The following is a 14,382-nucleotide window of genomic DNA, read 5'->3' as shown; positions in this document are numbered from 1 at the left end:
TGCCACTCTTGTTTTTGGTGTCTGCTCAAGTTGTTCAATACTTACTGAAAACAGGTAAGCAATAGAAGTGTAGGCATGAAAGGGTTAAACAGAAACAAGAATGCATCCAGGCTGGGGAAAAAAGGCATTTATATTGTTTCTGACTTTTCACACATTTCACACTCATAGAATTTGAAAACACCTTCATTTTTTAAACAGCAAATTTGGAGATCATTAGCTGGTAATGTGCACTACTGCCTTTGGGTCTTTTGAAAACAAAAATGAAAAATGATCTAATTAAGCCTGGTCTATTGGTTGCAGCACATACCATAGATCCAAGTTTGATTACTGATTCCAGTGCTTGTGCTGGCAAGGTTTGGACCACAATACTGTGGCAGCGGCATGCAGCAGCTGATGGGAGTAGGATTATTGAAAAGTGTTTTAAAATGAAATCTTCTAATCAAACTCAGATATTTGAATGGCACAACAAAAAATGCTCTCCAGACATTTGCTACAAGAAGCTGTTATGGAAGATCTTTCTTCAGAAAGATACAATACAATAGACATGAGATCTCTGAATTTTTAATATAGAGACTGTCCTGGGCATTTTAGAAATCACTGGACAATATTTAGATATCATGGATTCTATGGTTATATGATACAGTTGTTTTGCACCATGTATAGCCCAGTCTCCCTAATATTCCAATTTCATCATTCATTCAGTTTAGCACTTATTTTATTTTTTCCACAGCTATACATTTGTAGGATTTTACAGTGCCTAAACTCTACCACACTACAAAAAGTGAAGGCTTTGATGGACAGGTTAGCAGAAAACTAGACAGCTAAGGTGACCCTTTGCTTGGCCTCTTTCCTGCTACTCATACCCAAATATATACAGCTAAGTTTGTGAACTCCAGTTCTTCACATGCAACAAGTGCTAGAGTTTCAATACAGAAGAGCAGGTTCACAAAAATGCAGGACATCTGATCCTGCTCCTCCACTGGGAAATGCAGGGTCTCAGCAGAGAGGGCTTCTATCAACCCAGCAGACATCCCAGCAGTATTGAGTGTCTAGTGATCATAAAAATTTAAATTTTCCCTGTCTCTCTGTGCCTCTCGGAAGCAGTAAAACTCTAATTACTGCCTGCACTCTCCTATTGGCATGGAAAGGAGAACAAAACTGTCACTTGTATGCCAGAGAAAATTAATCCCAGTCCTATAAATTACAGAGATTTATTAGTGCAGTAAATGTGCTTCTTCCCCTCTAGTTTGACTGCTGTGTTCTTACAGTCCTTCTTCTCTCTCCTGCAATTGTCAGAGAGGGAGACAGGTTTTTCCTGACATGGACACTTGTTCTCAGCAGACTGAGATCCCTCTTCTCATCTGATCCTACCTACTAAAGCATTTTGTGACAGCAACCACTCTCTGCTGAATTTCAGCAAACTGAGGAGTCTCTTTTAAGTCTGTCTAAGCAGAGAAGGATTCAACAAACCTAATGTCATTAGCATCTGTCTTGGCAATTATACAGCAATTTAGGAGAGGTATTAAGGCCCACTGGATGAATAGCCCAAATTTCAGATGGTCTCTTAAAACATATTGTTAACACAAGACAGAGTAGCTTTTGCAATGGCTCATTCACTATCACAGATCTTTGACAATTCACAGGAATGTCCCTTGCAATATTCTGTCACGGACTTATGTAAAAATGCCCTGCCTTCATAAAGCTAGGAGGATCTGAATTGTCAAAATTAGCTCTGAATAATTTGTGCCCTGATTTCAGCTGGGATAGAGTTAATTTTTGCACTTAAGGTGAGAATAATGTTGATAACACACTGATATTTTTTAGTTGTTGCTGAGCAATGCTCACACAAAGGCAAGGACTTTGCAGCTCCTCACTCCACCAGCAGGTAGGCTGGGGGGGGCATAAGAGGTTAGGAGGGGACAGAGCCAGGACATCTGAGCCCAACAAGCCAAAGGGATATTCCAGATATTCCAAACCCTATGGCATCATGCTCAGCATGTAACCTGGGAGGAAGCTGGACGGGGGTCACTGCTCAGGAACTGCTGGGCATCGACCAGGGGGCATGAGTAGATGCTCTGTGCACCACATGTTTGGCATATTCTCATTTTTTTATCACTATTATTGCTATTATTTCATTTCTGTCATATTAAAATGTCTTAATCTCAATTAATAATTTTACTTTTTTATTTCTTTCCCCATTTCTCTCCCTCAGCCAGCCGGGGAGGAGTGAGTGACTGGCTCTGTGCTGTTTAGCTGCCTGCTGGGTTAAACCACTACATGAGAGCTTTCAAAGGAGATTTTCAATTTATCAAAATCATCAAATCTTGCAAATTTTGGGCCAGCTGGTAGGCTTTCATTCGTATGCTTAACATCCAGATCCAGTAGAGGATCATAAATCAGACATAAGATTATGACAAAAACTGTGTTCAATTATTGGGTAAGAAGTTAAATGCTCGTGTTTGCCTTCCTTAATCTTTCCTGAAAAGACTATGTGCTTCTGTTTAAGTTAAATAGTTGACATTCTGTGTGATGAAAAACTTCTTAATTAAGAGCTTTTCAGTCTACAAGTTAAGTTGCATCTTAGTATCCGGCCAACTTCCCCCTGCCACCCCAAATATTAACAGAGAAGCAAGCAGCAACTCTACCAGTCCTATATGGTAATTCGTTTTACCCATTGACCATAAAACATACAAAGTATGTGTTTAAGATTCTGAATTCTGAGGCACATCTACTTGAAGGGATGAGACTGCTCAGGAAAAGAGCCCCTTGTTACCATTTTCTTAGCCCTGAAAAAATATCAAATCTGCATAGCTTCATGATCAACAAACATAATTTATGAACAGAATAATATGCTTGACATTTCAAACTTTTGATTTTACTTGGTAATATGGCTTTCTAAGGGTCAGCTCAAGCAGATCAGCATCTTTGTATGCTTGCAGAAAACAGAGGAGATCAGGTTCTTTTAGCTTTAGTTTAGCTCCACAGAAGCTCACCAGGCAATGCTGCCTCCCTTCTGGAGGGAGGTGGCGTAGCCTTTAATTTATTTATATTTTTTCATGGCAGTGTAAATGCAGAAGGGTTGGCATTTGGGGAAATTCAGTTGCTTAAGAGACACTTTTAAAGAATTTTCTGTATTTTCCTTTTATAAACACAACATTTTCTATGTTTATCAAACTGAGATCAGTCAGTGAAAAAAAAAAAAGAAACATCTTTGTACTTGGTGAAATACATAGGGTTAGAAAACATGCAAAAAGGTGTACAGAGAAACTTTAAAAGAGTGTTAGTTTAAATAGTATGGACAAAATTCAGTCAAAAGGTGGGATGCAACATATCAAAAGTCCATTTCAAGAAAACAAAACCCCTCCTTTTTAAATATTGTTACTGTTTTGTATCAAAACGTAGAACTTAACAACATTCTTTCTTTTAAAAAATTAAAAAAATATATGTATAACAACAAGCAAGAAGACAAAACACATCAAAAATGGGAATTAAAAAAACAAAAAAACTCTTCAAAAGAAGACAAGAAGTCAAAAAAAGAGGGGAGAAAAAAGATTTTCAGGGATCCTTGTCATGCAAATCAGTTTGGCGGCAAAAAATACCTTCATCTTCAGCACCGTCATTATCACCTAAATCATCTGTCTGTTTCTTTGTAAGGGGACCTAGGATTAAGAACGGAGAAAATGGAGGAAAAAAGACAATTCAAGAATATACAAGACTGAGGAAAAAAACAGTGAATATTAAATTCCCACGGACGTTTCAAGAAAAACATTTGCAGGGAGGGAAATCTTACTTTATAACAACCCATTTTTCATTAAGTTTTTCAAACATTACAGCAAAACCTTCCCTAGGGGGTATGGCTATTAGAAACATCTAGCACAAGAATCGGAGAGTGCCCAGTGCCTTATTGTTTTTAAATGAAGAATCAAAGCTTGTTTACTAAAAGCATACCCCACCATACACTGTATTTATCCACTTCATTTATTTGTTTTTTCCTGTTGCTGTTATTAGGAATAATGGAGACAAGAACTGCCAAATTACCCCTTGCATTTGATGCAATAAGGTGGTTAATAAAAGTCTCGACAGTTGGTTAAAACAATATATTCTGTGAAATGCTAATTCACATTTCTATATTCAACCATTTAAGCTCATGCTTTAGATAAAGATAAGCACGGGTTTGATTTTTTGGGTTTTTTGGCACATTTATCACATTCTCTTTTAAATAGAACTGTGGATACCCTTGAAACCTTTGACTACCTGCTGAGATACTTGTAAAGAAACATGAAAATCCATATGTAAGCCAGAAACAAGAGTGAAATCCCAGACCAATTGAAGACAATGACTATTGCCATTGATTTCAGTGGGGCCAGGGTATCATTGAATTGAAATTTTAGCTTGGGCAAGGCATCCAGGTTCATAAATCCTTATCTCCATAAAAGGATGATGAGACAAAATTCCTTTATGCCCAATACCTAATCATTATTAACAAGTATTTATAAATTTATCATATTTTCAAGTGGGAAAAATTCCCACTCCTTTACTGAGTAATAAAAATATACACCAGAAGGAAAGTCAAAGGCCGTTCTGAAAATATTTCCATGTCATATATTTTACACACTTACGCACAAACAAAAGACAGTTGGAACTCAGCATTATCTTTCCTTTTTTTTCAGAGCTCTCTCATTTCCATGACATTCTGTAATTTGCATGCGAAAAAGCAATCAGTACGAACACAGGGCTAAGTAACAAAAAAGAGAAAAAGCCAGCCAAGCACAGAGTAAAAACAAGAACTTCCTCATGCATAAAATAGCAATAGACAAAAACAACAACAAAAAAAGAGATGAACACTATGTGTTGATATTTGCAGTAGATGTAGGCAAGAGACATGCATTAAATCTAAGCATTGTGGAGTATTAAAACATTTGTATTTAAAAAGCTCTCTCTCTCTCTGTTATTTTACAGGGTATTAGTCATTCACCATTAAACTTGTCATTTATAGGCAAAATACCATGTATTTGAGTGATGCATTTTTTAAATAAAATCATAAAATGTTTTTACCAGGTGCATGGATTTAAGAAACAGAAAAAAACCATGAAGTACCATGAGATTTTAACTGTGAATGTAGGAACTGGACCATATTATTGAAAACTGAAGCTCAATACCTTAATTCCTGCATCAGTCAGGAGTATAGTTTTTAACTCATTCTAAATACAGAACGCTAGAATTATACCCCATAAATAAAACACAAGCATTTGTATAGTCACACCTGTAACAATCAGTCTGTTTAGTAGAAAGCCTTGGTGATGCAAGTTTTTCCTACTACACATCCTGGATCATCCTGGATATAATCTTTGCAATATTTGGTATCTGGATAATATGCCCTGATCCAAACACACACACTCAAATATCTCTCTGCCCAGCATTTTCATACCATAATAACTTTACTTCTAAAAGAATAAAATTAGAAAAATAAAAACTCTATGCAAAGAATGACAATAATTTCATGATGGGTTCTCAGCATAGAGAAAAGGAAGAGAGAATTTAAGAATAGTAAGAACTGTGTACCTCAGAATGGATATCCAGGCACAAGCAAGAATATATATATATTTATACACACACATACACATTCTATTGGCTTCTTTTACTTTAGAATTTAAAAGTCACCAGAAAGAAACAAAGTAGCATCTGGAAAGGCAAACAATGCACATTTCTCCAAATAACTTCTATAGAGATTGGCAATTTATTTTCCAGATGAAACCAAGACAATGCATGTTACATTTTTTTAATAGCTGGCCTTTCAGAGGTATTTTGTGTAGGTCATGCTTCCAGATCTCAACTTCATTTACAAAGTGCATCAACTATCTCAGTGTAAATGTCTGATCTCATACCATTTCTGATTTTACAATATGGTGAAGCACGACTGGGGCTAGCTTTAAAAACATCCTGGATAATTTCCATGCTTATACTGTTCTGAGGTTCTCTGAAAAACATTAAAAAAAAAAAAAAATTAGACCGTCTTCCTTAAAATCATAGAATTGTTTAGGTTGGAAAAGACAGTTAAGATCTAGTCCAGCCATTAACCCAGCACTGCCAAGTTGACCAACTAAGCCATGTCCCCAGGAGCCACAGTCACACATCTTCTAAATACCTCCAGGGATGGTGACTCAACCACTTCCCTTGGCAGCCTGTTCCAGTGCTTGACAATTCCTTTTTGCAAAGGGGCTGACCTATTTTTAAGTTTCCTAAATTAAACATACTTTTTAATATAGCTGTAGATCTGTTTCACAATACAAGGGCTCTGCTCGCCACATCCCCCAAGCAGGAGGACCCGTCCCTGTGAAGACACGTGGCACATCCACCAGGCACCACTCACAGTGGCTAAGAAAGAGATGAGACATTATTTCTCCCACAAGTTCACTCCAGTCTGAAAATATAACAGACAGCATTTAATACATCTTCAACAGATTTTCTGCTTCCTGGAAGTACAATGCTCTAAGAAACCAAGAAGAGTTTGGTCCTGATATAGCAGTAATGAACCTCCTCATACTTCATCTAAACATACAGGGGTGCTGTGAAGCTTAATTTATATTTTTTAATTGCTGGGCAGTCCCTAAAAGAAGCATCAGCTCAAGACCCATTGTGCACAGGGCTGTCTAAAGGGGCAACATCAAGGGGTTCAGCCTGGAGTAGTCAGAGAGGAAGCAGAGCTCTGTTATGATCTGTGTTGCCTGTTTCACGCACAGATGCTGAAGACACTTTCTGGAGTCATGAAAGTGGTATTAAGAGAAGCTGTGGATTAGAATTCCACCCCTTTCAGCAATAACTCTCATTCTAAAATCAGTAAGAAATGGCTTTTGCTTCTGATTCTCCAGATAACTGATTACTCTGACTAACAGCCTCGCTGTGTCTGTATGATCATAAAGAAAGATTGATGTTTTGAGTCCTCACACAGGAAAACACGCTGAAATCACAAGCAGATAAACAGAATAAAATCTTATGGCAAGAACCTACAAAATATAGCAGCAATAACCTTTTTAAGTAAAAATAAATCAGAACTAAAATTACTTAGTAGGTGTATAATTTTTAGACATTTTCTGCAGCTTTCAATTAATATTCTACAGATAGTTTATGATTTTGTAAATTAAATGTATCCCTCAACTAGGTTTATTTCTTTAGCACTTGACTGTTTATTCAATATATGATTCTTTAGGGTTCTTCCATCATTTTTAATATTCTTTTCAGGTAACAGAAACTAATTTTATGAATATTGATACTAAGACATAATGGACTATGAGCTAATGAAACAAAAAAGAATATTTTACAGAATTATGATTGCCAGAAGTCTTTTGTCCCCAGTTACTTTTCACTGTTGTTCTACTGTAACCTTCTCTTCACCTTTCATGAAGGCCCAATTAATCTCACTTTTTGAGCATTTCACTTTTAAAAATGGGCATCCATTACGAAAACAGGATTTGACTATGTTTAAGACAAAAAACCTTCAAACAAATAATGGTGCCTTACTGTGCCAGCCTAAATTTTAGCTAAAGTTTATGTAATAAATATTAAATATCAACAAAGTAATCAGGTACCATAACTAATGGGGGGAAAAGAGGATACTAAAGTCTCTAGAATGCTCATGCAAAGATGATTTACTTATCAAAAGGCTCTCTAAGGTTTAGTCTCATTTAGTCTCATGTTGGTGCATACCCATAACTCTCATTAATGCTAATGGGAAATTAGACCCCTAAGTCACTTTAAAAAAGGGGAAAAGTGATTACTGCATTTTATGTTTCCTAAAGGCAAGGAACAGTCTCGCTACAAAGCTGAAGAAACTCTGTGTGCAGGAGGCGCTCCTAACGAAGCCCAAACCCATTTCATTTAAAAATAGTTCTTACATTATTTAAATTATTATTCAAATATTTATTCTATTTGTATTGCAATCAATGCTAAGGCACTAGCATGACGCATACTTAGACCTTGATAGTGACTACTGTGTGCTTGCAGATGCCTTTCCTTTGCTCAAAATAAGAGAAATAACACACCTCCTGTCCAGTTACCTAAAGAGTAATTACACACTCAGAAATAAGTAAATCCAGTCATATTAATTCTGGTTTTTATCATTCCCTTTGATGAAGGACTAAGGTACTTTAGCTCCCAAATACATTAAAGCTGATTATAAATTCTCTCTTTATGGGCTGGATTCGGCAGAAATTATCCGTGGCCTTTTGGACCGCAGGCGTGTGGGAGGCTCGGAAGCTCTGGATGTCGTTAGCTCTTTGGCCTGGGAAAGCTATTCATCATCAAATAGAGTCACACTGCAAGTTGACACCATTTTGTAAAACAACAGTGCAAATCCTCTAAACTTAATAAATCAGTGCTCATGTATACAGCCATTGTTCTGGCCAAAATGTTCTCCTTCAGTAATGAGGAATGTGGGGAAGAAAAAAAGGACCTTTTACATTAGGTTAAGTCGGTTCCATGGATCCAGTAATTTAGAAATCACCACAGTAATAATTATTCTTTGAGGTGAGGTGAGGTGTCTGCTCGATGGAAAGGGAGAGAGATGAGGCTGAGGCTGACTGCTGAAATGATACATGTAGAAAAATTCACCAAGAGGGTTGCAACACTGTGGAATATAATAATACATATTTATCTTTAAACTTATCTAAGTGCCCCCAACCAGCTACTTCTATTCCTTCTTCATTAGACCATTTCTTAATTAAGCATTGAAAATCTGTGAATTGAAATTGCCTCATCTTTTTAGACCCGACCTTCAGTTCCAAATATAAAATAATCAATTCTTTGTTATTTCTACCATAATTTTTGTGCAACAGATTCTCCAACTAAAAAAAAAAAAACAATTTGTGTTGAATTATCACTGTCTAGCAGATGTTAGCTGAGACACAGTAACATGTTGTACCTATCTCCAGTTTTTAATTTAAAAGAAATTAATGAGGGGTTATAATTAACAATCTTCACACCTCAACATTTTCTGTGAAGAAAAATCAAATTCTTATATGTTGAGACTAAAATATAACTCTCTCTATATATGCATATATACAACCGTAATGACAAAAGAGAAAGTTACAACAAAATAATTATCTGATGAATAATTTTACAAAGTCCTCTTCTTTCATTTGAAAATTAGAAAGCTCTCCGCAAAAATAAAATAATTAGGATTCCTTAGAGAAGACAAATTTGGAAGGTACAAAAGGCAGCTGGGCCTAAGAAACACTTAAATGAAAAAAAATCTCTTTCTATGGTCATACTTTGCTGCAACAGACAAAACAATCTTTTTATTACTTTTTTATTTCCCTTTTTACTATCCTGATTTCACCACACACTCATTCCTTTCCTTGTTATTCATACACACTCCCACTCATTAATTTCCTTTTATTTCCATATTGCACTTATTTGTAATATTCATACTTATCAGCAGGGCAAAGCCCTGGCCAACTTTGCTTTTTGATGGCAACATTTGCATTCATGTTTTAACAACAAATGATGGCACAAACCTCAGTAGTTTCACATCTCACTACCTGATTTGTGATGACAATCAAGCTCTGTAATTAGAGCTGCAAGTAACTCAAATTTGCATCTGCAAGTGAGTGACAGGTACAAATTGAACCCACAAAAGGGTTGCCAACTTTCTTTGAAAATTTACATGTATAAATGCTTTGTCACTAAAGAAGCTATTCTGACACTTCTAGACTAACTCCTGCTGTGCCTTTTATAACAGCATATTGCTGAAGTGTCACACAGAAAGAATATCTAATCCCAAACCTTTTTATTCACAAGATTAATCACACTGGCTGGATCCTGATTTCACTTAAATCTGAAGGAGTTTCATTACTGCATGCTAGATATGTGCGAATTTAAATAAGATTAGAATCTGGGAATGTCAGGAGAGCTTCACTCTTCTGCTCCCCATTTTGGATACAGCCTGAAATTCTCTGTATTCTCGGAGGTGCAGGCACGTTATGTTCACATATCCTGAGAATAGGCCCTTGTTAAATCCCATTCCCTTTCAAATAGGTCACTCTGTAAATCCAATTCCAGTTCTAGGGGCTTTTGGTTCCATGATATGCCTTGCATGGAGTCATGCAGCATTCCAGGGAGGGCAGGGTAAGTGCAGATGGGTGGGTGAGAGAGACCCGTCCCCACAGGAGACAAGTTCAGCCCTGGAGACATCCAGGGTGAGCTGCCTGCTAATCCTGGCAGGCTTGGGATGAACACACAGCTCATGGATAGGGTGGATGTAGGATAAGGGAGAAGCTATTCAGTGGAAGAGCCAACAACCTGGGAATTATTCTACACATCCTAACTTCTGAGACACTCCAAGTTTGTCTCTAGCCAGTGGAAAAAAATATGCAAGAGAGGGGAAAGAGGAGTGTCATTTATTCACTCTTTTTTCCCCAGTGGAAGTAAGGGATGGAACAGACACTCAGGACAAAGGAATGGGTGTCCCACCCATCAGACTAGACATGAGAAAAAGAATGTTTCAAATGGCCAAGCCTCTGCTGACCGAGGTTGGCACAGAGAAACAAAGCCCATGCCTTTAGCCAGGAACACGACAGCTGGAGTACTCCTGAGGTGAGGGATGGGCAGGTAAAAGGCATGAAAAATGAACATCTTAAGCTGTTATATTGGCATTAACATCAGCATTTACAACTCCAGTGCCACCTCATGTGCTTATGTCACAAGTTCATGCAGCTTTTACCATTTTATTTGTATTAATAATTCATGTTGTTTTACAGACACTCATACTCCAGGGTGACACACTGCTGTAAGGGATTGAATGCAGCATTACATGGCTGGGCCACCACCTGAGGTTTGAGATCATGAATCAATGCTCCCTCTCTACAGGTAATGACTACAACCCAGACCCTAATGAAGACTTATGGACATGCCTAACTTTAAGCCTCTGAGTAAGTTCTCTGAAGTCAACAGGCTAAATCCAATAATATTAAGATAGATTCACTACCATTAACAGAACTGCTCTATTTGCATCTGGGCCAGGAGGTCAACTCAGGGCTAAAAGATAAACAGACATGAGCACCCCAAATTTCTAACTTCCCTCAATTGTTCTGTGGATAAATCTAATCAACAAATAGAATTTGAATCTCTTGAACATACTACCAAAGCTCTGCAATGAAATTAAATTCTCTTTTTATAAATTCATTGCTTCTTAGTCTGTGTACATACAAATAAAATTCTGGATTCATTTTCCACAGCCCTCATAATCAAATTGCTTCTTAATTTTAAAGAAGATATGAACTTGTTTTAGACCACAAGCTTATAAAATTTGATCATATTCAGCTCCTGTGATAGAACTAAAGATTTGTAATTTTAAGATCCAAATTTTTGGTTCCCAGAGGAAGATTTACAACTGCCATTAACATATCAACATTAATCTTCACTTTCCCTTGAAGATCTCTCTAGCATTGTCATAATAATTGAAAGTCAGGATGCAGTGAGTGCATTCTTTGTATAAGGACATACAAAGACAGCTGAAAAAACCACCACCAATTTGGGTGAGCTGGTAAGGTTTGTTCTACTTTTTGCTGCTTTTTGGGGGGAATTTGTGTTATTTTGTTTCAGACAGGTAGGGTGGGTCAGCTACAGCAATAAGATACTTTATGAAAAAGCATTCTCTGCTATCTCTTAACTTATATTTTTTAAAAAATTATAAATAAATATTTTTTCACTTTTTATTTCATTGTCATTCTGTTCTCAGCCCCAAACAAACTGGATAAATAAACTTTTTAATCTTTCCCCCATATCTGTCTCTCTGGAAAGAAAAGATCCCAGAACAGCAGTCTCAACAGGTGAGATCACTTTGGGAATCCCGCACAAGTAATTTCCTTTGCTAGGGACAACCCTGGCTGCTGGAAAAACCTTCTTCCTGACTAATTCTGCTAACTGCAGGGGCTGCTGTTACATCAGCTGTATGGGTTTGTTTATGGCACAGCTGAGCATACAGTCCAGCTCTCTCAAGGCCCGGTTTCACAGCCCAAACAGCAGAGCAAAATTGGTCTTCATGTAACCATGTAATTGAACATTGCAGAGAAAATGAAGTTAATTGTGCGTAATATTTTCATATAACATTTGGAATGGAATAAGTTCTCCCACCCCTCTTCCCAATGTACTTCATGTCATCTGGTTTCAAGGCACATGCTTGGAGCTGTATGTACTTCAACCTGTGCAGTATTTTACCATCTAGAAACCCACACTCCTGCAACCACAGGCATCATGAATGATATGCAAGTCTCATTTTCTCAATTTTCTGAATGAGCCACCATCAGTAGAACTTGACTCCAGCTACCTCACAGAGCTGAATTTCTTCAGAAAAGTGGCAAAGGGGAGGAGAAAATAAAGACTGTAATCCAACCGTGTCCTCACAAACACTCAGCAGATGGAGGGGCAGGGAGTTTAGAGATAAAGCTCTTGATGATCACCTTTTCAATGCCCTTGTGCTAACTCTGAGTCATTTCTTGCCACATTTGGAGTAGCATAAAGAAAATCTGATTCTACAGTGAGAAAGCAAGGCGAAGGTTGTGTATTCTGAGTCATTCCCAGCAGGTTAAACTAGGCAGAACTGCACCCTCCCGTCACTGAATGCCAAGACTTGTCTCCAGCATGAACCAGAACTTCCCAGTGTAATGCTGACGCTGGTACCTAAGTCACAGGGTTGCTCCGTGTTGGTCTCCTGTGATCTCAAGGGCAGAAATAGCACTACTAATATATTCCATATATTTGCACGTACAGTCATGTTCAAATGCTTTGAAAAACGTTCACTCAACACAGTTTTTTCCTGAAAGGTGGAGGTGGCTGATTTTCCTTTAGTTAGATATGGCTACATAAATACATGTGTACACACACAGACACACAGGCTCTCCTATGTGCCTTTTTAACACAGATTTCTACCAACACTTTGGAAGCCCTGAGCAATACTGAAATAGAAACACATTAAAGAAATTAATACTGATACTAATAAACTGGTGTTTAGAACTACAGTCTTTCCATTAACTTGGATCTCAGAAAGAATAGAGATACTTCAAGTCAAATGCTTCTCCACTATTTGAAGCTTTCAAAACATCCTTTAAGACCATTTAATTTGGACTGTGGTCACCAGCTTTTAGAAACATAATTATATCTGCTCTCATTACCACACCTTTTGACAGAATCAAAGTGCATAGCTCTGAGAAATGGCGATGGCAGAGTTGAGGGGACAGCATTTATGTAAAAGGCTGTCAGAAGGAAAGTGCCTGGCCTCACTTATCTTCTCATATTTACATTCTGTATTTTTAGAAGAGCATAATTTTAGGCAGGAAATCTCAAAACATCTCAGCAATGGAGCAGTCACAAAACCAGAACAGCACAGCCAGCACTTGAAGATTAGTAGGATCAAATACTTGTCATAAGAAAAATCATTTTCATTTTGACATGTTTTCAGTGTTAGCACAGTACCTGTTTTGAAATTTCAGTTGACTTGCTCTGCATGTTATATTAAGGATTCCCAAAAGAATAGAAAAAAATCCTTATACTGAATGGAGCATGAAAGGAAATCAGCACATCACTTCTAATCTAGCAGAACTCCCAGACAGGCAGTGATAGTTGGGACCACATATTTACACAGTTACTGTCGACTCCGATATGGACAGAAGGCTCAAAACACTTCTGGTAGAAACTTTGCCTTCATGTTTTCTGCTTAATAATTGAGTATCTTAACACAGAAGCTGGTGAATAGAAAATGATCATCAAAATAAAACAGATCTAAAAATGTCAAGTCCAGAACTAAAATATATTATTTACAAAAAGCATAGCAAATTTAAGAGCAAAATGTCAGAGTAGCCCTTGCTTCTATTTTCACAACAGCCACTTAGGTGAGAGTTGACAGGTTTGGGACAATATGACATTTCTAATTCTTTATCTGCTGACAATAACCCTGCTCTCTGGAGAAAGGCAACAAAAATGCAGAGCAGATAAAGGCATAACATTTCTCAGCATTGGACAAAAGGTACTCTCACTTCTATTTTTATTTATTTTCCTTCTCAGGAGCCAGCTTTCTTAGGATCACAGTATGGGCACAGTTACCAGGGGTTTAATGCAGACTAGTGGGATAAAATGTACTTTCTTTTCCCTAAAAAATACTGATAAATTAAATAAACAGTATGCACTACTAAATTATAATGATCATCCAAGGTTTCATGCATGGGTCCTTCTGGTAACAAAATCAGTAACTAAATGAAACATGGCCTTTTGCAAGGACTACACACACAGCAGCTACCTTATAACCACTTTAACTCTTTAGTGATAATTGTTAAGGTTGGTTTGTTTAGAGTGGCCCATGGCATCTTCTGTTTAGAATGTTAAAAAAAAAAG

General features: G+C 37.3%; 1 protein-coding gene across 10 annotated transcripts in view; it reads right to left on the bottom strand.

Annotated features, from left to right (window-relative positions):
* NLGN1 (neuroligin 1) overlaps window positions 1–14,382 on the bottom strand; it is a 484,704-nt gene that overhangs the window by 200,013 nt on the left and 270,309 nt on the right. For 8 of the 10 annotated variants that reach the window (XM_019284715.3, XM_010397366.4, XM_010397365.4 and 5 more), the window contains one exon: window positions 3,600–3,659. The exons of the other annotated variants lie outside the window; for them this stretch is intronic. In XM_019284715.3, coding sequence (XP_019140260.1) covers window positions 3,600–3,659 — 60 coding nt within the window. The remainder of the gene's footprint in view (window positions 1–3,599; window positions 3,660–14,382) is intronic. 10 annotated transcript variants of the gene reach the window in all.

The sequence above is a fragment of the Corvus cornix genome, chromosome 9 (assembly GCF_000738735.6).
Source record: "Corvus cornix cornix isolate S_Up_H32 chromosome 9, ASM73873v5, whole genome shotgun sequence".
NCBI classification, from domain to species: Eukaryota; Metazoa; Chordata; class Aves; order Passeriformes; family Corvidae; genus Corvus; species Corvus cornix.
This window is presented reverse-complemented; position numbering and strand designations above follow the sequence as displayed.